The 22,568-nt window shown below is 35.1% G+C and overlaps 2 protein-coding genes and 1 long non-coding RNA gene across 5 annotated transcripts; 1 reads left to right on the forward strand and 2 right to left on the reverse strand.

The window, feature by feature from the left end:
• Nucleotides 1–247: 247 nt before the first annotated feature.
• On the reverse strand, nucleotides 248–11,767 carry RST1 (ARM repeat superfamily protein). 3 transcript variants are annotated; one of them, XM_078993029.1, is made up of 25 exons: nucleotides 11,272–11,767; nucleotides 10,899–11,180; nucleotides 10,703–10,786; nucleotides 10,301–10,577; nucleotides 9,969–10,207; nucleotides 9,688–9,850; nucleotides 9,425–9,609; nucleotides 9,257–9,357; nucleotides 9,095–9,170; nucleotides 8,895–9,026; nucleotides 8,734–8,815; nucleotides 8,552–8,624; nucleotides 7,557–7,725; nucleotides 7,343–7,473; nucleotides 7,159–7,250; nucleotides 6,067–6,158; nucleotides 5,767–5,982; nucleotides 5,598–5,675; nucleotides 5,244–5,426; nucleotides 4,315–5,145; nucleotides 3,811–4,092; nucleotides 1,827–2,456; nucleotides 1,057–1,225; nucleotides 854–972; nucleotides 248–779 (listed from the first exon to the last, which is right to left on the reverse strand). In XM_078993029.1, exons 1-25 carry the CDS (start codon nucleotides 11,662–11,664, stop codon nucleotides 450–452), a joined length of 5,409 nt encoding a protein of 1,802 aa, XP_078849155.1. In that variant the 5' UTR covers nucleotides 11,665–11,767; the 3' UTR covers nucleotides 248–449. The 3 variants fall into 3 exon arrangements, with proteins under 3 accessions (XP_078849155.1, XP_078849154.1, XP_078849156.1); XM_078993028.1 differs by having other exon boundaries at nucleotides 9,425–9,618; XM_078993030.1 differs by lacking the exons at nucleotides 10,899–11,180; nucleotides 11,272–11,767 and having other exon boundaries at nucleotides 9,425–9,618; nucleotides 10,301–10,513.
• Nucleotides 11,768–13,135: 1,368 nt separating this feature from the next.
• LOC145040210 (uncharacterized) lies at nucleotides 13,136–16,411 on the reverse strand. Its single transcript, XR_013679884.1, has 3 exons — nucleotides 16,322–16,411; nucleotides 16,053–16,256; nucleotides 13,136–13,263 (listed from the first exon to the last, which is right to left on the reverse strand). It is a non-coding gene; the product is annotated as an uncharacterized LOC145040210 (long non-coding RNA).
• Nucleotides 16,412–17,942: 1,531 nt separating this feature from the next.
• Nucleotides 17,943–21,745, forward strand: LOC145044188 (Tetratricopeptide repeat (TPR)-like superfamily protein). Its single transcript, XM_078993034.1, has 2 exons — nucleotides 17,943–20,453; nucleotides 21,130–21,745. The coding sequence occupies exon 1, from the start codon at nucleotides 18,220–18,222 to the stop codon at nucleotides 20,449–20,451; it is 2,232 nt and encodes a 743-aa protein (XP_078849160.1). The 5' UTR covers nucleotides 17,943–18,219; the 3' UTR covers nucleotides 20,452–20,453; nucleotides 21,130–21,745.
• The last annotated feature ends 823 nt before the right edge of the window (nucleotides 21,746–22,568 follow it).

Raw genomic sequence — 22,568 nt, forward strand, 5'->3', positions numbered from 1 at the left:
AAAATTGGTGATATGTTTGTTTTTAGAAAATGAGCAGGAACATCATTATATGTTCAGTCTAGTTTTAAGAAAATGCGAATATAAATATGAAAATGACTCATCTTACAATGTAGAGAGTTAAGGCCAGGGTGAACAAAATGCTTCCATAAATGAGCATCATATGAGACAATGAAGAATAAATAGAGGTATTGGAAAAGAAGTATATAGATATATAATCAAGCAATACAGAAAAAGATGGAGAAGGTAATAAGATAAATATTCTATCAATTCTTTTATCCAAAGGCAAAGGCAAAGGGTTAATCATTAAGATATAGACTTGACTTTAGTAATTTGTCAGACTCCACTATCTATATATTCAATGCAGCACATCAGATTTAAGTAGAATTTACATTTACCCTATTGTAAAATTAACAGAGAGAAACAGGAACAGAAACAGAAACAGGGGCAAATTAGGGAACAGTCATGTTAGCAAGCAAAAGCTGTTTATCGGGAGGCAGATGGTGCTTCAAAGCAACACAAGTATGATGCATCAGTTTCAACAGAAACACATCATTAGCATTTGCATTTGTAACCCAAGAATCATAAATACGGTTGGTCAAAGTCCACATCAGCAAAACCAGGGGTTCAGCCACTACCCCCCAGTTACCACCATCATCATCATGTAAGAGTAGAGAAGTGAGGGTTAAGGGTAGGTCACTCAATACAGTGTGAGGGTTCACTATAAGAAGAGGCATATACTTGGACACACTACCACACAGCAAGCCCATAAACTGCATACCCTGCATATCAAATACCTAACTTTTCAATATGTAATTTTTTTTTGTGTAATCAAAGTAGGGAATTAGTAAGTTACAGTTATAGGGTAATCTGTGACACAGCTAATTTCTGCTGCATCAACAAGCCACTGTCGTTTCACACTTCCTTCAGCATGTTGCAAAGCCATTACAACTTCCATTAGAACATCCCATATCCCTGACCAAATTTATACAAATCTTATTTTTGTCAACACACACACACACATTGTATAATTTAAATTTTAAATATTGAGAAACTAACCATCAGATCTGGTGTTGAATATATAAGGTTTGAGTTTTGAAAGTTCAATCAATGGAATACAACCAATCTTCACTAGCCTTGCTTTAGCTATCATCTTTTTCTTTGCTTCAAAAAACTCAATGTTTTCTTTTTGACTCAAACTCAAACTCAAACTCATCTCTGCAGGAATCTGTTGTACATGTTTAAACACTTAAACTTAAGGGGTGTTTGGGAATAAGCACTCTAGTCTCTATATAAGCAAATCCCAAACACCCCCTTAATCTGGTAAAACTTATAGTATATAATATGGGTGTTTCTTTTTGACTTAATATAGAAAGTCATGGAAATGAAGCTTTCCCTATTACGTCCTAACTTTGTATAAAACTTACCCTTGTTTATTTTTGGGTTAATATCATAAAAGACCCTATATTTTGTTTTTTTTTTCTAGATTAAACCTCAAATTTATTTGTTTCTTAAAAAAGACCTTGCATTTTTCCAATTATTCTGCTTTGGCCCTTTTAGCAGGCTTACAGTTTTCTTCTGGTTTTAGACATTTTTTTTCTGGAAAAACCCTCACATTTGACAAATTTTCAGATAAAAAATTGGAGAGTTTTTTCGGGAAAAAGTGATTAAAACCGAAAGATTACCTACCTAGTAAACCTGCTAAAAAGGCCAAATCGTCTTTTTAAGAAACAAATAAAGTTGAGGTTTAATCCGGAAAAAACCCAAAATATAGGGTCTTTTACGATATTAACCTTTTACTTTCTCGAATAATAATTATTAATTATTACCTCCAAACAATGTGATAACCACTCCCCACGAGCGTTCCCCAAACATTTTACTGCCTCAGACCACTCCTCCCATTGATAAGTCAACACCGAGCTTTGTGGCAACAAAGAAAACAAGACCTCCATGCAATTCTCAAACTCAACCATGAGTTTTTCAGAATCAAGAGAAGCTTCTTCAAAACACATACGAATTCCCTTCCAGAAGGATTTTCTCAACAGGCTTTTCTGTTCTGGATTATTATTACTATTATAACTTTGATCAGAGGAAAATGGTGATTGTATGAAGTTGGTGAGATCATTGAGTAGCTTTTCAAGCCGAGATCCTGAGAATATTTTTAGTGTATGTGGGAGGTGAGAAAGGATGCACAACTGAAGGTTCATTTCAAGCATTTTGAACCTTGAAAAGTCAAACAGTTCATCAAGGAAGGTGAGTAAAGCATTGAAGTTGCTTCCATGAAACAAAGAGAATACTAAACATTCTTCCCTTAGTTTTTCTTTATAATGAACAGAATCTGATTCGTATCTCATGCATCTTCTGATGAGTGGGCCCCAATCAAGCTGTGGTAGTCTTGGTGCGTGTGTGAGACATCGCAAAACAGTTACAATTGTGTTAAGAGGTAGACTTGTGGTGGTCTGATGTGATGATGCAAATAAAAAAAGTGAAATGTTGATTAGAAGGTGTTAATTTATCTGTTTTTACATGGTTAAATGCAAGAAATAGCAATGTACTTTTGTTTATTTGTGTGTGTGTTGTAGCATATCCTACTTTAATTTCTGTCTGTTACAAACAGCATAGCATTTGACAATTTTCAATCTTTTTTCTTTCTTATTAAGGGATTATACTTTTGAAAAATATATGCAATCATATAGCATTCTACCTAAGTTTTTGTCTTAGTAAGACTTTACACTTTGAAAAACTACACAATTATAACTTTGGATTATTATTATAACTCTGGAAGACATTGCTATACTTTGGTAGATCTTTCTGCTATTTTCAATCTTTTTCTTATTAAGGCATTATTATACTTTGAAAAATATACCAGATAATAGCCCTATAACTTTTTTTCTTATCTAGATTCTAGACACTATACTTTGAAATATCTACCCAATTATAGTAGTAAAAATTGAACTTTACTTTGTATTTGAATGGGATTGTTATAACTGGGTATAGTTTTTAAAGTAAAATGTTGTAATAGGAAAAAATGAAAGTACATTGCTATTTCTTGTGTTTAAACCAATCCTTAAAAATGGACAATGAGCAAGGTAACATGATAATGGATATTTGATGAAAGGAAAAGTAAAATGTTGTAATAGGAAAAAATGAAAGTACATTGCTATTTCTTGTGTTTAACCCAATCCTTAAAAAAGGACAATGAGCAAGGTAACATGATAATGGATATTTAATGAAAGGAAAAGTAAAATGTCAATCAGAAGGCTTTAGTTAACTGTTGAAACTAATGTTATCAGCATAGGTATATTATATACCAAGTAACTAGCAGATCCTTTTAGGGCTAAACGCAAGAAATAGCAATGCACCTTTATTTATTTGTATATTATAGCATCCTACTTTAATTTCTTTTCGTTACAGCATCATACTTACAGTAATTTTTCTTATTAAGACATTGTACTTTGAAAGAATACACCAGTTATAGCATTGCACTTTTTTATTTTATTTTTCTAATTATTCCATTATACTTTGAAAAATCTACCCTATTATAGTAGTGAAAAATGAACATTAATTTGTATTTAGATGACATTGCTATAATCGGGTAGATTTTTTAAGTAGAATGCTATAATGGAAAGAATGAAAGTAATATAATATAATAAACAAATCAACAAAAGTATGTTGCTAGTTCTTGCACTTAACATGATCCTTAAATAGGTAGACAGTGAGAAAAATGTTGATAAAGGTAATTAATTCACTAACATCAGTATTCATTAATAACAGTTATGATAATTAATATAAAAGTAGGTTATGCTTATGCACCTGAGAGTAGTTTAGATTCATCAGCCACAGGCTGAGTTTCAAGACTATGCTATCATCTGGGAAGCTTTGGGATGGGGATGCAGAAGCAGAATTAGGTTTTGCATTGTGAAGATCACTGGACCATATGTAATGTCTAACAAACGAAACCGACCAAGCTGCATACTGCTGCAGTTGTTGGTCATCGGAATTTTGACCAACAAGAAATATATCTTGTATTAATGATGTCAAATGGAGCTCCATAACAGTGTTTGACAACAGAGGACCACTCATATAACAAGATTCCTGTTGCGATTGATTGGGAAACAAGTTTAAAAAAATATAATTCATTTATAACTATAAGGCTGCATTTGTCACAATCTATCTTTCTAGGGCTATTTTTTTAGAGAGGATGACAAGGGCATTTTCGTCTTTTGCACAGACAAGAGATCCTTGTCCCACCTTTTTGGGTGGGATAAAAAAAAAAGTGCGATTTTTTATAACCAATGAAAGTGATGAATTAATTACCTTGTGTTCAGAAACAGATGGCGAAAACGGTAAGGGGCAGTTTAGGAAAAGTGTCCCAGCCCCTGCCCCTAACGCATTCACAACCCCAAGCATTGCACCCAAATGCATAAGAGGAGGTTGGCGATTAGAATAGATTTTTTTAAACATATCTAGTAAATCCTTAACACATTTAGCATCCAACGAATGAATCCCTTCATTCAAAACACATCCAACAAAATTTCCTGCTCCAACACAAGCTGCCATCAACAAACTCTGGCGAAAAGCCCCGGAATTTTTTGTAGAAAGCAGTTCATTAATAAGATCTCTATACACATTTGCAAGATATTCAATTTCAGCACCATCAATCAGTTCTACTTTCTGTGAAAAAGATACTACAAATGGAAGTGCAAGACAAGCCCCCATGGATAGAACTAGTTCCAAATTCTCACCCGTGGTGTGAAGAGGAATCCATGATATAATTAAATCTTTTATCTTTTTAACCACATCAATACGCCCGGATCTGTATATTGCAGGAATACAACTTCCTAAACCAATCACAAGTCCTGAAACACCCCATATATCTTCCTCCAAGTAATCAGAAAAGGTTGGAGTAATATCTGGATCTATGGTATTTGATGGGAAGCATTCAGATAGGGTTTGGAGATCCCTACTTGAAGATCGAGCATATTGATTTATTAATCGACATAAAGTCCTAACAATCTTTCCAAGTAAATCAGTTTCTTGTAAGGAGCCGGATTCTACTTGAATACGTGTAAGAAGATCTTGGCATGAATAACCTAAAGCAGCCCCACAAGCTCCTCTTACAAGAGTGCTTTTGCTAGTACTTGCAACCTTAAAAAAAATGGGTCAGAAATGTAGTCAATAAAATCTTATCCTTCAAAATTTTATACAATTTCTTATCAATATAAATGGATGCGAGTATTTTGTACCTCAAGAAGTGCATTGATGTTTTGGAATTTTTGTTTGTGATCAGTGACATGCAAGCAACTTGAAATGACTCCAAGAGAAATAGCAGCTGACCATTGGCGATATTCATGTTCATGTTGAAATAACCAACTCAGCAGAAATTTTGAGGCACTTGCTTTTGTAGCATGAGCAGAAGGGGGAAGGATCTGGAAAGTCATAATACTGAACATTACTAGTAGTAGTAGTAATTATATCTCAACCCTAACCCGACCCATTTCACTAAACGGGTCAACCGTTTAATTAAACGGGCTGAAAGCTTAAAAAGAAAAAAGACAAAAGTGGCATCTCCATTTTGAGCAAAGGATGATAATATTTACCAAACAAAGTGCACCCAAAGCTAGCCCAATATTCTCAGCAGACCTAGGGATAGATTTCTCAGCCATTTGTCTCATACACTGCATAGTGCATAAGGAATTGTCACAACTGGAATTATTGAGCATAAAAATACCATTTAAAATTAGGGTAAAATCAAATGAAACACCAAACCTTCAGAATATCATCAGCTGCTTTTGAAGCTGTATCCAACACATTGGAGGGCTTCTTAACATCCAGCAACATTACACAAGCTCGCATCCAATGTTGCAAGAAGGGTTTCCAGGATTGAAGTGAAACAAGTGCAACAATAATATTCCTTGACAGCTGTAGTGATGCAGCTATCTCCATTAATGCATTCTCATATTTAGAATGTAAATCTTGCATAACCTGAAAGCTAAACATTAGATATGTTATATCTTATATGTAACAGCTTTGTAAAGCTCTAATGGTTGACCATACTACATGTTTTACCTTTGACCCTCTTTGGGTATTTTCGTCTTTTGTACCGAAGGAAAGATGAAAGAGGGCTGCACCTGGCAGTTCTCCTGCTTTAGTATTAGTCTCTGAAAATGGAATGATAATAAGTTCGAGCATACAAGCTGCATGCATACACACCTAAACAGTATGTCTTTTATTTAGCACATACTAACAAAAAAAATGTAAATAAATACTGGACAAAATTACAGATATGGTCCCTGTGCTTTCTAAGCAAAATTGTACCAATTTTTAGTGTATGTCGTTATTTCAAGGTTTCGTATTGATTTTGGTCCTATTTTCAAGGTTTCATATCAATTTTAGTCCTTATTTTGAGGTTTCATTTTCATATCGATTTTGCTCCTTATTTCAAGGACGTTCTAGGGACCAAAATCAAAAAGAAACCTTGAAGGAAGAACCAAACTGTAATAGGTTTCAACTTTGGGATGAACATGGTAAAAATTTAATAGACACAATTAGATATATTATAGAATATTAGAGGGTATCAATGTGTAATATCTAAACCTATATATGTCGATTGTATGCAACCTAATACAATACAATTGATCGGAACTTTAAAATTAGAAAGCACAAGGACCAATTGTGTAATTAACTCTAAATACTATATATCATTTATATTCTTTGGGATATTTCACAAGTAAACAACATAATAATAGTGAATCTTGTCTTATGGACTCTCCAAGATGCATGAACACATGAAACTTGGACAGTGTAAGGAATATAGACCGGATATGTACATCAATAGTAAATTACATTTTTGGTCGCCAAGTATAGCTAACTTTTTCAATTTTGGTCACAATTTAGTCCTTATTTGAGTCTTGAGATTCTTGTAAAATCTTTAGTCCCTGTTTCAAGTAACATTACTTTTTTGGTTCCCGATTTTGTGCAATCTTGGTTCCAAAACTATAGTCATTTTACTTGGAACAGGACCAAAATTGCAAAAGAAAACTTTTTAGGACTAAAACTGGCAAAAATCAGCTATACTGAGGGACCAAAAATGTAATTACTCTTTGATCAATAAATATAGGCTGGATATCAGAACTGAACTGCTTGATTGTACATTTGTACCTGAAATGCCAATAACCCGAGGAAAGACATCCAGTAATTTCTCAATCTTGTTGGCAGGTAATCTTTTCTCCTTCACTACTCTTCGCCTTGTGCTGAAAATAAATCAGACAAATAAATCATAAACATGACATATAGATATAGTCAGTCACAAACACTCGAAGCTAAAATGAAAACGTTTCTTAACATGTGCTGGTGTGTTATGATCTTCGCTTCAAATCTCTCCATGGCTCCAAGAACTTTGGGGTCAATCTCAGAAACAAGCACTTGTATGTTCTTTTCCTTGAAATCTAGAATCAATTGTTGGAGATGACGTACCTAAAAGATCCCATATATGGTTCAGAGAAAAAGAACGAACAATCTAGAATATTAAATTAATAAGATTGAATAAAATTTATAACCTCATACTGGGTTAACGCCTCAAAAGCAGATTCTCTAGCATTGGCCCATAGAGACCCATGAGAAGGATTTCTTGATGTGGCTACTTCCCATAAAATCTGCAAAACACTCGTTGCATTTTCTGGATATGCTTCTGCATCCATTGCACCCCATCTTAAAAGCAGGCATATGCTGCCCACAGAATAATAATGAGAAAGATTAGAGGAGTTTTTATTAGAGCAGTATAAATGTGTTCACCCTTTTATCAATCTAGCCGCTTCTCTAGTGATGAAATCGTTATACTCTTTTTGGCTGTTTAAAACAAGTTTTTTTTTCCAGTTTCCTGGTTTTGACAGAAAAGCACAATGTAATTTTACCATTTTATTGATTTAGCCACTGAAACTGAACTATTATTTTTTGTCGATTTAGCCACTGGCCTATTATCATAATAACCACAGAAACATAATAGTTCGGAGGCTAAATTGATAAAATGGTGAAAGTATGTTGTGCTTTTCTGTATGTTGCCCTTTTCTATAACAGGTAACCAAAAAAATGATTTTTTAAATGGACAAAAAAGTATAGTGGTTTAATCACCACAGAAAACAGTTAAGTGGTAAATCTACAAAGTGGTAATAGTACAAGTGCTTTTCTATATGTGCCTATAATATTACAAGGGTAATTGTACTATAAATTTCTGTGATAGGTGAAAGGTTAATAGGAAAAAAAAAAAAACAGATAACTTTATGAACCATTATAGTTACCTCAGCTCATGCCATAATCAACCAAAAAAGAGCAATTTAGTTATGTCCCTTATAACGGGAATGCATGTGTTTTAACATATTTTGTAATACATGTTTATGAGAGGAACAACTGTGACTAATCCAATTTTTCCTTGAGCAAAAATAAAATTTTCTAGCACTTTTGAAGATGTTATTTCAAAGCCAATACTTAAAAATAAAAATAAAATAAAATAAAGTTTCTAGAACACATGTATACAAACAAGGTCAATTGGACTTACCTATTTGCAACAACCGGGTCATTCAAGTAGCTCAGGACATACTTTTTTATAACACCCCAAGCAGTATAAAAATCTGGACAAGGTTTCAACACAATTTTCAACAAATCAATTGAGCAATAGTAATCATATATCTACAAATCAATAATACATGCGATTTGATTAATGGATCAAGTAGGTCTTACCAATCACATCAGCTTCACAAAGAAGGGCAAGGCTCTGAATACCAAGAGCTTGAATCATAGCATCTGTGCTCTCAATGCATGCCTGAAGGTTATCAAATGATAAGATATTCTTTTTGGGAAAAAAAAAAAATCAGGAGAAATTAGTTACAAACAATCCCTACCTCAACAGACAAGATAATGTCTACACCCCTGTCAGGATTCTTTTTGCAAACATCATGAACAGTAACAGCCATGCTTATACAAATACTTCTCTCGTGTTTGAACTGTGTGAATGCTTCTGGAAGTAATAAACCCTTACAAGAAGACATAAATAAGTAAAACCCACATCATAAATAAGTAAAAGTTACAAGAAAATTCTTACCTGTAAACTTCCAAAAATACGATCATTGATCTCCCAAGTCTTACAAAGTAGACGCAAAGCAGTAGCATATAGCACTCTAGAACACAATAAAGTAACACTTATTAAAACAGGAAACAATCATAAATGATGTCATGAGAATAGATTATAGTAAAGACAACGTACGGATTTGCATCCTTCTGAAGCATTGGTAAGATTGTCTGGACTACAAGTGGTATCATTGCAGGATGTGACACAAGCGAAGGGAGCATTCTTAAAATTTTTAGCTGCAGAAATTTGGCATTTATAAAAGCAACCTTTGGCTTTGAGGTAAAGTAAAAATTAGTGGCTTACCAAAATGTCATGGAGGTCCATTTCTTCAGATTTACCAGAAAATATATTTTGGTAAAATAAAATTACTAGAAATAACGGAACACCAAGTTTCGGATCCATATTGCCAGTAACTGCCAGGAGATCTACTGCAGAGTTCCCGAGTGTAGGATGCACAATAACAACACTGGCAATTGCACCAAGTAAAGCTGGAATTTCTACAGTTGATGAAACCTAAATGTTACTTGGTAGAAGCAACAGCAACAGCAACAACAACAATTGCTTACCACGTGGAAGTATCTCCTGAGACTGAGATTTAGGAAGGGATGATTTTTGTATTTCAACCATATTTTGACAATACTCGGTTATTGAGTCTGTCCAACTTTTAAACAGATTCTGCTTTTCGCCATCTGATACCAAATGTAGATAAAAAGAACAAGAGGTTTGATCCTGAAAAAACACAAGTCTATGGTCATATTAAGTTGATGTGATGGAAGAAAGAAAAATGACGACATGACCCCTAAAAAGTAGGACTGGAAAGAGGGAATAATTTTAAGCAATAGGATACCTGAAACCACAAATGACGGAATACCCTAAATATGATGTCTTCCAATCTGCTGATACGTGGAAATTTATCTTCTTCCATAAGCACTTCATTTATGGGAGCAACCAGGAAGTTCACAGAGAGCTCTTTTAAGATAATAAGCAACTCGGATGCTGCTTCTTTAATATATCTGGAAGGAGATGACATGAGGTTGATGGCAGGAAAAACAAATAAAATCTCTTCATGCGTATCATTAATGGTATCTGCAGGTGTACAAGGAGGAGGTACGGAAATTACAATATGATGCAAGGATGGGTGAAAACTAAAAGTCAAAAAAGAGAGTTGACCAGATTTACCATTTCTGCTTTTCCACTTTATAAGATCCAGAACCAGTGTTAATATTGATAGCTGTATGTGTTCAATCTCTGACTGAATTAGTTTAACGAACAATGATAACATCACAGATGATGCTTCAGGTATGAATTTCAAACCAAGCTCTGCCTGCACGCCTATTAACCTCCTTGACATGTCAAAGATGCATTCTTCTCCATCAGAATATTTGTGAATATCTGTATACAGTGAAAACACCATCTCTAAAAGTTCTGCTCCGCATAATTGGGCATCATGAATCAGCTGGTGATCAAAGATTAAGTCAAACAAAAAATAACTATAGCTTTTTCATGGGCATTCATATTCAAGAATCTCTCTTGTGTAATAACACCACTGTAACTTATTCCAATCAAACTTCGTTGACATACCACACCATTAGCAGCCAAGTGGTTCAAAACACCAACAAAGGCATCCACAATAGCCTCCGTGAGATAAGAAACATTGGTGACATCCTAGAAAAAATATTATTATTGGAGAAGTAAGTATGTGCAACAATGTTGGTATAAATAGGCTGAAAAAAAAAAAAAAAGGAATGCTTTCTATAGAGCTTCCATGTTCACTCACTTCTGTGTTGTTGCACTGCACATATTTACAGCATCCCATCAACAGCTTGAAAACAGGAATTGCATCTTGAGGAAATGAACAGCATAGTGATGCAATGGAGGATAAAAGGTTCCTTGCTAATGAAGACATTGTTGCTGAAGATGACATTTGTATGACCAGAAGGTTTAAGAATGGTTTTAAGAATTCACAAACTCCCTCCATTCCCAGATGCCTATTCTGGCTAATAAACATAAGCACCTGTCGCACTAGCTCAGATTGAACCTCTATTCGGCAAGAAATAATCTGGCAACCATCAACATCGACACATAATGAGTTTACAACTTATAAACAATTGTGTTTAGGGTCAGCTTATCATAATGTATTCAAAAGTCACCTTAACATAAGGATGAGCTTCCGAAGACTGGAATCGAAAGCAAAGATGATCATTTCTGAACCCTAACTGTACGAGAAAGCCTATAGCTTTGACGAACACGTTAACAAAGCGCGAATCAGAGCCTTCGAGTGCTGACTGGAGTTCCATTAACCCCCGAGAAAGTTTCAATTTGGAGTCCTTTACAAGAAGACATAGCTCTCGGACTGATTGATCAACAACAGCCGGAGAATTTGAGTTCAGGCATTGAGTAACGGCGTGTATTCCAGGGTCGGACTCGGGTCCAGTGAGTGTACTGGGTGATCGGAGCTTCTCGAATATGGAGATAACCGCGAGTTTTTGGAGTGAGGGTTGAGGTAGCCGTGTTCTCTCAAGGAGAGGATAAAAGGAGTCCATTTTTCTCGAGGTAGAGTCGCCGGCGAAACGTGTGCGTCGTTACCGGAAGACGATGGTACACATTTTGGGTTTATGAGGAAAGGCCCAAAACCAGTAAATTTCATTACTCGTCCACAAAGGTACAGTCATCATGAACATTTTTCGTCCTTTTACTATTTTATCTTTTATTATGTATCTAGAATGCAAAGGGTACAAAGCGTACATTTAATATAGAGTTGAGGGCAAATTTGAAATTTTCACAAAATGGTGTAATGTTCGAACTGGCCCACCAACTTTGAGATAATGTACCAGCAAATTTGTATTTTGCAAGCCCAAATCATTCCAATGAAACTGAATATTGAAATTGAACGGCAAAATGAATTTATGTTACATTAGGTCGTGTGGTATGCCCAAGACCAACCGGCTTGCGGTCTACGTGACCATGATCATTTTCGGTGCACATTATTCTGGTCATTCGTTGTCGGGTGTTTTCATTGTGGATCGGTGTGTCGAACACGAGAGACAACGCCCAATCATGGCTTCTTCTTCTCTTAATTTTTCTTTTTCTCTCTCTTTATTCTTCGTTCTTTGTTCGTGGTCATGATTGGTACACCAACAATGGTTTGTGGTTGGTGATGACACTCATGGTTTGTTGTCCGTCCTCGGTATTACGAATGGTCTTAGGAACCCAAAATACTCACAATATCTTATTCCCAAGCTCCACTTGGATTCTTATTCTCAATATGGTCCATACAACCTTGTAACTTGGAAACTGTTATCGAGATGATCTTCATACGAGGTATCTAACAATTTTCTCAGTCCTAATGGGTTTATAAGGTTCGGTTTCATGATATTGGGTTTCAACTCTTGACCAAATTTATTTTTATATTGGTTTATTTCAACGATAGAAATTTGACATATGTTGAAATATACATGACATAAATGTTGATCTTTATAGCGTGATTATGATATAGTGATCGAATGAAAGACATTTTCTCAAAGAAATGATGAAAATGATAATGAACTCACAAAAGCTTGAATGATGTTTTTTTATGTATATGCAATGTCTCTATTTGTATATAGATATAAAATAATAATAATAACAATAAAATGAAAGCTTGAATATGATAGATTAGACAAGACAATGAGATAATATAACATAAAATTCTTGAAAGATTGAACAAGAATCTTAAAAGTTGTAAGAACTTTATACAAAACTTACAAAAAGTTGAAAAGTTTTATCATTGGACAAGATAATGCAATGACCAATATTTTGTTTATAATTTTGACGGTTCAAATCAGTTCAACCAAAAAAAAATCTTGAAAATTAACGAGATGAAATCAATCTCCACTATAAACTTGGTCAAAACATGTAATTAACCATTCAACTACTCAAACACTCTTGACTATAAAACATGGGTGATAATTCATGAACAAATTGTAACGTTTTAAAAATTTCAACCAATTTAAACTTTTTAAAAACAACCCATTTTCATTAAGTTATTACAAAAAAGTTTTCAATACATTTGTTATCAGAGTATTCCCAGAATCATATCATAAAACATAAACATGATGAGCGGTACAATCACGCATTTGCCTTGCCACAGTCTCCTGAAGTACCTGAAACATTAAACCACAACTGTAAGCCCGAAAGCTTAGTGAGATACCCCCAAAATATCAACCACATATACCATACACATAACATATCATATCATAAACAGAACAAAAAGATGTTCATACAACTCGGCAAGTCCATATTCCAGACTCGGCGAGTCCAATGCAATCTTCTTGTCTCAAGAACAGATTCGACGATTTGTTCATACAACTCAGCGAGTCACATACTAGACATGCTCATATGATGAAGGAGAACTCAACGAGTTGTTCATACAACTACTCGGCGAGTCGGATGAAATTAGATTGGACGTTAGTATGGAAGAAGAACTCGTCGAGTTTTCGCCAAACTCAACGAGTTGAAGCGGGTAGAGGATTAGAAAAAAGGTGTTAGGGACTCGGCGAGTTGGCGGACCAACTCGGCGAGTCCGGTCAACTAATAAGTTGACTTTGACCAGGATGTTGACTTTGACCAGGGGTAAATAGTAATTTTACCCTGAGATTAGTTATCAGTATTTGATTTAGTGTTTATGGGATTTGTAGCCGGGAAGTTCCGGAGCAGCAGTTAGACAGTTCCAGATTTAGCATCTCAGCAGCCAGCGTTACAAGGTGAGTTTTCCTTCCAGTAGGAACAGGTCTACGGCCACAGTGCCGACCCGTTTAGTCAACAGTAGTTTCAGACTTCGGTCCGATGTCGTAGTTCAATGTGCTTGATGCCTTTGTGATTCAAGCATGTCTTTGTGTTATGTGTTCTGGAATCTGGACTTCGGTCCGATGCACCATACAGTTATGTGTTATGTTAGTAGATATGATTATGCTATGCTATGTTCAGTTAGTTTTCGGACTTCGGTCCGATGCAGTTTCCGGACTTCGGTCCGATGCAGAGGGCAAGGCCCTGGATAGTTCCGGACTTCAGTCTGATGCAGTTTCCGGACTTCAGTCCGATCCAGAGGGCAAGACCCTGGTTAGTTTTCGGACTTCGGTCCGATGCAATTTTCGAATTTCGGTCCGATGCAGTGGGCAAGGCCCTGGTTATTTTTCGGACTTCGGTTCGATGCAATTTTTGGATTTCGGTCCGATGCAGTGGGCAAAGCCCAGTATGTGCTTTATATGTTATTGTATGGTATGTGGTAGTTTGGGGGAGCTCACTAAGCTTTGTGCTTATAGTTTCAGTTTTGGTTTCAAGTACTTTTGCTAGCAAGGGGAAGAGCTCGGGATGATGACATGGCACACACCACAGTTACCGTTTTATCCTGGGAGTTTTGTTCAACTATTTTGATATGATATTGACTTCAGTTTCGAATTGATACATTTACCGTGACATTTTGAGACATACAATATATGGTTTTATTATATAACATTTGATGTTGTGGTTTTTGGTAATGTTAAAACAAAAATTTTTGGGTTGTATTTTTGGGATGTTACACAAGGGTACCAATCATAGATCTTAGTTATATGCAACATCTTAAACCATAAAGTCATTAACTTAGCGACTTATCATGCCCCAAATGAACCCAAACCGGAAATATAACACTCTACTTGCATTAAATGAACTCAAACTCATGCATGGATGGTTCCAAGCTTCAAAGATGGAAACTTTATGACTCTATGACCAAAACAACACCAAGAGTACCACCTCTAAGCTTCAGAAATGATAATAATCCACAAGATCTCATCTATGAGACCAAAAAGGGTCCAAAAACTCAACAAAGGAGATCTAAGCTATAACACAACAAGTTCAAAGATTTATACCTTAAATGAGTGCCAAATGATGATGATAACTCAGATCTTCAAGCTTAAGCTCCAACAACTCTTCTTCACCAACTTCTTTTTCTTCCTTCCAAGGCATCAAACTACCAAAAATACAGTCCACAAGGTCAAGAACACACCAAGATGCTATAGGGTTCGATATTAGGGTTTCTAGAAAATAGAGGCCAATAAGGAGGCTAACACTTGGGACTTAATGACATTATATAAGGATTGAACCAAAGAAATTAGGGTTTTGAGTCTGATCACGTACGTTGCGCATACCACCTTGTACCCTGCGCGTACGTGCATGCCTCCCCGTTTCTTATGATCCATCTACGCCCTGCGTACACCAGGCTTACGCCCAACGTACGACCTCGACTACGCCCACACATAAAGGCCCAATACAACTTAGCTAATTTAGAAAATTAAATAAATAATTAAATAAATATTACCTTAGAACCATCGAGTGTTACGTTAGTTGTATTTTGATTTGTATTGGATGATTTTTTTGGTAGTTATAAAATTAAAATTTAGATTTGTTAATGTTTGTAGGTGATGCAAAATCCTGTCGATTTGTGCTTTAGAGAGAAACCAAGTATCTTAGAGAGTTTGAATGACAAAGTAAATAAAATTTAGTGTTTCTATCTTTAAATTTCTAGAGTCGACTTTAATATTGTTGATTTTTGAAGAAGATGAATGTGCAAAGGAATGAAATTCTAGACTTTAGATTCTTATTATGTTTTTCTTTTTCTTCAATTCGTTAGTGGCTTACAAAAAATATTGTGTAACTTTCGTTTTTCGCTCAATTGAATCGCCATATTTGCATGTAGAGTTTGGGAAGACGAAGACCGACCGCAACCGCTGCTCATCTCGTAGTGAATCAGTGTTTTTATTAAGCCGTTTTTAATATGTAAGTTCATTCCCCCCTTTATAATAATTAGGTTGAATGCAAGTAATAACATCTTATATTCATTGCATTAATGATTTTTTAGCATAAACTGACATCCCCATATTTAAGTTGGATGTTGGTGTGGTGTAGAGTTGCATACCTCGAGAAGTGGAAGTTATATTTGATGATTGTGATCTGTAAGCAAAAGGATGAACTACCATTCGTCTACACTTGGGAAAACACCTTATGGTATGATCCATTTGTAGATTTTGCCCCTTTTGCAGATCGTTCTTAAATATGGAATTCTCCGTTAATATGCTTACTTGTTGTGTTTAATATGCAACTTTTGGGGAAAGCTGGCTTACTACACCACAAAAAGTACAACTGTTATACATATAAGGGGTATGAAGGAGATGAGCCCGTAAATACCTTTGTGAAGCTTTGAAGAGATGAAATAAGACTAGGCTAGAGCAGCAACATTGGTGGAGAAGAAGATCACAATATTGGTTTCACCTTCTGCCATTGATGACCACAAGAAACGCACCCAATAAAAGGTGACGATAATAAAATACTAAAATTAGCAAGAGTCACGTTTTTATCAAGAAAACTTTTATTTGTACCCTATTACCCACACCACAACCACTTTTATCAATAAATTATGGTAGCTATGCATAAGAGATCAAGTAACAAGTCTATTTCTCACCTTCTAAATACTTGTAACTTTTGTCCCATTAACTTTAGTCTAGGTCATATTCATGTATATTTATCATTTAGCTTATTGAATATTAAAGTTGTTTTAATGACTAATCCATTAGATTATATAACTCTTTATAATAATGCAGACAACAAAAGATTAAAAGATCTATTGCAACAATGTGATAATCGAACATGTGCTAGTTGTGTTGCACCTGATCGGCTAAGTGGGCATCAATTCTTTTAGCTTGAATTAAAAGAGGTTTAATTTTCAAATATTCACACAGTAAAAAGCGAAACGGTAAAACTTTAGATGTTCATTTGCTTTAACTTAAGTACATTAAAAACCGTCAAGATTATGAATAAAGTAATTAGTTTCCTTTCTTTTCCTTTTCCTCTATTTCTTTTCCTCCAAAAGAAATTTAGAGAACACAATGTTATTATTACTTTCTCAATGATTCCATGTCATCTATCTAACCATACAATGTTGTCATAAAAAATAAATCAAAGTAGGATGCTCAAATGAAAACTTTTGATTTTGAATTTTAGGTCAACCAATATTGGAGTATTCATAACTTCATATGTTTTGCTACTCATGAACACCGTTCAAATTTTATCAGGTGGACTGTTATGCCCTTTGGTTCATCTGTTCATAACTTTTTCATGCTTTTATTCGTACCCATGAAACATGATTTCTCAACTATCTGGTGATTGACTATAAAGCAAAACAAAATTGTGAAATCCGAATAAACAAACTAATTTTAGTGAAAAATATAAGTTTATTAAAGAATATACACGTCCTAATATATTTGTGATTTTTTCCAATGAATTATTATTTTATCCATGTGATTATTATAAAATTATAGCAGAAAAACATGATGAAATTCACAGTTTTTAAAATCACAGTGATAAAAAAATCTTATTGTTCGTGACATGCTTTTAGAATATATTAGTATTACTGTCTCTTTTTATGAATTCACACATTAGGGTAACATTGGAAATGGGAACAGACGAACAACCGCGAAGCACCATTACCGCTTTCCTTTCTCGCTCCGTCAACTCAAGTTTCACCATCACCGAACAACTACCAATACAAGCTTCAACTTCTTGCTCCACCGTCTTCCGCCCTTAAATGCTCATAGCCACCATCGCATCCTCTCTGTTTCTATCTACTATGTAACCATCATTCCAAATAATTGATAGCTGTAATGAAATAAAAAGTTTTTACTTGCGTTCACCATGAATGTTCCTATGCCCCCATATTAGATTTAAATTACAATCACAAATATATTAAAAAAAAATTAAGTGACACTAGTTTAAATAAAAGGGCTAAAGATTTAAATTTAATAAAAATTATCACTTTAATGCTTTGCTCACGAGGTCGCTAAAGAAAAGAAAAAATAAGGATAAATAAGAACAACCAGAAAAAAAAAAAAAGTATTAAATTTGCATCGTGATTTCCCCAACTTCTTCCCCCTTCCTTTCTCTTCCTCGATTAGTTTGACTGATGTCAAAGAATTTTACAATTTTCGAGGGATATTCACGACTTCTTTCGTCCAAATAACAATACCCGTTAATAAAATGATTCAGATACCAACTAAAAATATCAAAACTAAACTGTGATTCCACTTTCCATGAAGTATCTCCAATGTTCAACCTGCGGCTTCTCTCGAGCATTCACCTCCTCCGCCTACGCTTACCGCAACTTCCATGAAAATGTCAGGTTTCTCCTAACGAAGGGTCGTCTGGATGAAGCACTGACTCTCTTTTACACTTCAAACATCACTCATACCCAACAAACATACGCCGATCTCTTCCACGCATGTGCCCGCCATGGCAACCTTTCTCAAGGCCGAGCTCTACATCGCCACATGCTTGACACTCACAATCAAAATACCTTCCCCAGTCTCTATGTTTCCAATCATCTGATCAATATGTATGCGAAATGTGGTTCTTTGGAATATGCACGTAAGCTGTTCGATGAAATGGGTGAGAGAAATATTGTGTCTTGGACTGCTCTTATTTCAGGTTATGCCCAATCTGAAAGACTCCAGGAGTGTTGTACAATGTTTTCTAGAATGTTAGTGGATCACCGCCCAAATGAATTTGCATATGCAAGCGTACTAAGTTGTTGTGATCTCGAGGTTGGCAAACAGGTGCATGCACATGCCATGAAAACATGTTTGGATGCTTACACGTATGTGGCAAACGCATTGATAACAATGTACATGAATAATGATGATAAAAATGAAGCTTTTGAGGCTTTGGTGGTTTTCAAGTTTTTGAAGTCTAGGAATCTTGTGACATGGAACTCCATGATTGCAGCGTTTCAGACTAGAGGCAAGTTGGAAGAAGCTTTAAATCTATTCTCACTGATGCGACATGATTCCAACATTGGTTTCGATCGCGCAACCCTTCTTAGCATCTTTTCTTCATTACTGATAGGAAGAGACTATGGTCATAACATGATTGCCTCATGTCTCAGGTATTGTTCTCAGGTACACTGCCTTGCCATTAAAACATGGTTTATCTCTGAAATAGGAGTAATAACAGCATTAGCAAAGGCTTATGCGGATCTTGGAGCAGAAAGCTTTGACCTTTCCAATCTTTATATGGAGTCACAAGGCAAGAGAGATATCGTTTCTTGGACTGCATTCATAACAATCTTTGCAGAAAACAACCCTGAAGAATCCCTTCGTATTTTCTCTGAATTGTGTCAATCCGGTTTGAGTCCTGATCATCACACATATTCCATAGTGTTAAAAGCTTGTGCAAACCTAGTCACTGATCGACACACCTTATCTATCCATTCTCAAATACTCAAACACGGTTTCCAAAACGACACTGTGCTTGCAAATGCATTGATTCATGCATATGGAAGATCCGGTTCGCTTATCGAATCCAAAAAAGTTTTTGATTCGACACTTATTAAAGACATAATCTCTTGGAATTCAATGATAAAGATTTACGGATTACATGGTCAACCAAAAGATGCATTGAAATGCTTTTCAGAAATGAATTTGAGTTTATCCCCTGATGCCACCACCTTTGTAGCTCTCCTTTCAGCCTGCAACCATGCTGGTATGGTTGAAGAAGGGAGCAAGATTTTTGAAAGCATGCTCAAAACATATAAGATTGTTCCTAAACTCGATCACTATGCTTGTATGGTTGACATTCTTGGAAGATCTGGTCGCATTCTAGATGCTCAAAAGCTTATAAATGAAATGCCAATGGAACCCGATTCTGTAATATGGAGTTCTATGCTTGGAGCATGTAGGAAACATGGTGAACCCAAGCTTGCAGAGTTAGCTGCTGCAAAACTACAGGAATTGGACCCAAAGAATTCCCTTGGTTATGTACTAATGTCCAACATACACTGCTCAATTGGTACTTTCAGTGAAGCTCTAGATATAAGAAACCAAATGAAAAGATGGGGTGTGAAAAAGGACCCTGGTTTAAGTTGGACTGAAATTGAAAACAGGGTGCATGAATTTGGTTCAGGTGGGATTCGACACCCTGAAAGAAACGCCATATGTGATGATTTGGATGAGTTAGTGAGTGAACTAAAAGGGTTAGGTTATGTGGCTGAAACTAATTTGGCTTTGCATGATATAGAAGAGGAAGATAAGAATCGGGAGCTGAATTACCATAGTGAGAAGCTTGCTTTTGTTTATGCGTTAAAGCATGGTGAATCTAAGTGTTATGGAGGTGCTATTAGGATTGTTAAGAACATACGTATATGTGTGGATTGCCATAACTTTATGAAATTTGCAAGTGAGTTTGTTGGAAGGGAAATTATAGTGAGAGATTCAAATAGATTTCATCATTTTAAAGACAGAGTGTGTTCATGCGATGACTATTGGTGATGGTATGTTCCTTAAGTCTATGTTTGTTACATTTGGAAATTGATAGCATTTACACAATCTTTATGCTTAATATGTCAGTTAAGTAACATTTTTTATTCCAATAGGGTCTCTAATCTAACATATCTATACACTTGTGACCGGATATTTGCAGATAAAATTTTCAACAATTTAATGTGATGTGTGTCCAGTCAGCATAGTGGTACAACATTTTTTGAATTTTATAACAAATCTCAAGGGGTGAAAGCAGAAAACAGCAAATCAGCAATGCACTTTCATTGACTTGTTTATTATAGCATCTTATTTTCATTTACTGATAAGAAAACACTGAAAAGTACATCATTCATAATACAATGCCTTGGTAAGAATTTTTTTGAAAGGTAATAGAAAAATGAAAGCAAGATGGTATAACACACAAATAAATGGAAGTATGTTGATGCATTTAGCTCAATAATTGATGCTTTCACTATGATTACAAAAACTGTATTATCAAAATAATATATATATTTTTTTAATTAAAGCAATTTAGGAAGGTGTGAGCTTTTTTGATACAATTTGGATGAGTTGAGAGCGAAATTGGATTTGTAGGCTATGCATATATGCTAAATATTTGATGTATTTTAATGTTTAGTAAATGGTTTTACACATTTACTAATTGTATTGGTCATTTGGTTGGTGTAGGTGGAATTACGTCTTACCTTGTAGGCCAACAGGACCCACCTGTGTTGGACATTAAGAAGTCATCACATAAAAAGCTATCAAAGTGGCTACGGGACCCACACTTGTCTAGAAACAAGGAAACCAAAGTTGGGAACATCATCTTACCTCTATAAGCAAAGCAGATAACTGACATTACGAGCACTTGAAGATCAAATCCAAAAGAAATGTGAGGTTCGGGTGTTCAAGGCCTATACTTTTGCAACCAAGCATGTTTTGATTGAAATCCCATTTTGAATGACAAAAAGGACAATCATCAACATGTTGGTGATCTGATCTTCATTGTTAGGGTGCATCAAGTTTATTGATTGTCTACATGGAAGAATACATACTCTTTCAGTGATCTCATGAGTAATGCAAGAACAAAGGGCTCAAAACCAGGATTTGCAAGGTTTAAGATGGATCTTAGCAAAAGAAATGAATCCGGGTTTGAAATCATCTTCTTTTTGTCTTTAAGGAAGTTGGTGTTTGGTTTGCTGATAAACAATAGCAAGTAGTATGTTTATTAGGCTTGTGTTGTTGGTATTGTGGTTTGCGTAACTGTTGATTTTATTATTTATTTATTATTTTTATTTTTTTATTTTTTGCATATGGTACCTTTTTTTTTTTTGTTAAGACACTACATATGGTACACTTTATGTGGTAGTTATCGTCATGCATTTTAGTTATTACTATTGTGTTATTTGCTAGTTCTGTTGATATGCTATCATTGATAGAAGTGCTTCAACATTTTGTTTGAACTTGCAAATAATACATAATGCAACATAGGATTTGGTCAACATTGCAAATATCATCTTTAGTTTATTATCAAAAGCAAACCCAAAAACATGAACCCCCAACAAAAACCATTCTGTTAGACCAAAGTTAAATAAACCCTGATTACAATTGCTTTGCGTCTAAGACCAAAATCACAAACAAAATCCTACTTCTAGTAGGATCAATTTCAAGTTTCTAGCTTGTCATTGGTATTGCTTCATCAATGCTTCCACTCGGTTGTTGCTTTTCAATAAGCTAAGTATGGTCTCCACATGACAAACACATCAGGCAGATCAATCCATCTTATAAAGTGACACGTTGAACCCCTTCATAAGGAAGAACCATGGACTAAGTGAGGTCCATGATGCATAATATTCCAATGAAGCATGAAGATATGGTCGTATTTTGGGTGAGACTGTTGAAGTTGGAACCCTTATCAACTTATGGTTCCCTATAAGGGAAGGGAAGAGTAAATAAATAAATCAAAATTTTTAATATAAAACATGAGATATCAAAATACCATTTTGCCTTTATATAAGAGATATCTGAAATCACTATTCACCGAGAACCGAAAAATAAATGGGTTTAAAAGGTTGGACCAAATTTACAAATAAAAAGCATGGCCAAAATATAAAGTTTATAATTTA

Source organism: Lactuca saligna, chromosome 4, assembly GCF_052625555.1.
Source record: "Lactuca saligna cultivar CGN05327 chromosome 4, ASM5262555v1, whole genome shotgun sequence".
NCBI classification, from domain to species: domain Eukaryota; kingdom Viridiplantae; phylum Streptophyta; class Magnoliopsida; order Asterales; family Asteraceae; genus Lactuca; species Lactuca saligna.

Bases quoted from the DNA above. Each gene is read 5' to 3' on its own strand.
- RST1 (XM_078993028.1), bottom strand. From the start codon at position 11,664: ATGGACTCCTTTTATCCTCTCCTTGAGAGAACACGGCTACCTCAACCC. The intron at 5,676-5,766 runs GTTTGGTGTTTC...TGCACTATGCAG, and splicing joins CAGCTGATGATATTCTGAAG to TGTATGAGACAAATGGCTGA. The intron at 5,146-5,243 runs GTACAAAATACT...ATTTTTTTTAAG, and splicing joins ACATCAATGCACTTCTTGAG to GTTGCAAGTACTAGCAAAAG.
- LOC145044188 (XM_078993034.1), top strand. From the start codon at position 18,220: ATGAAGTATCTCCAATGTTCAACCTGCGGCTTCTCTCGAGCATTCACC.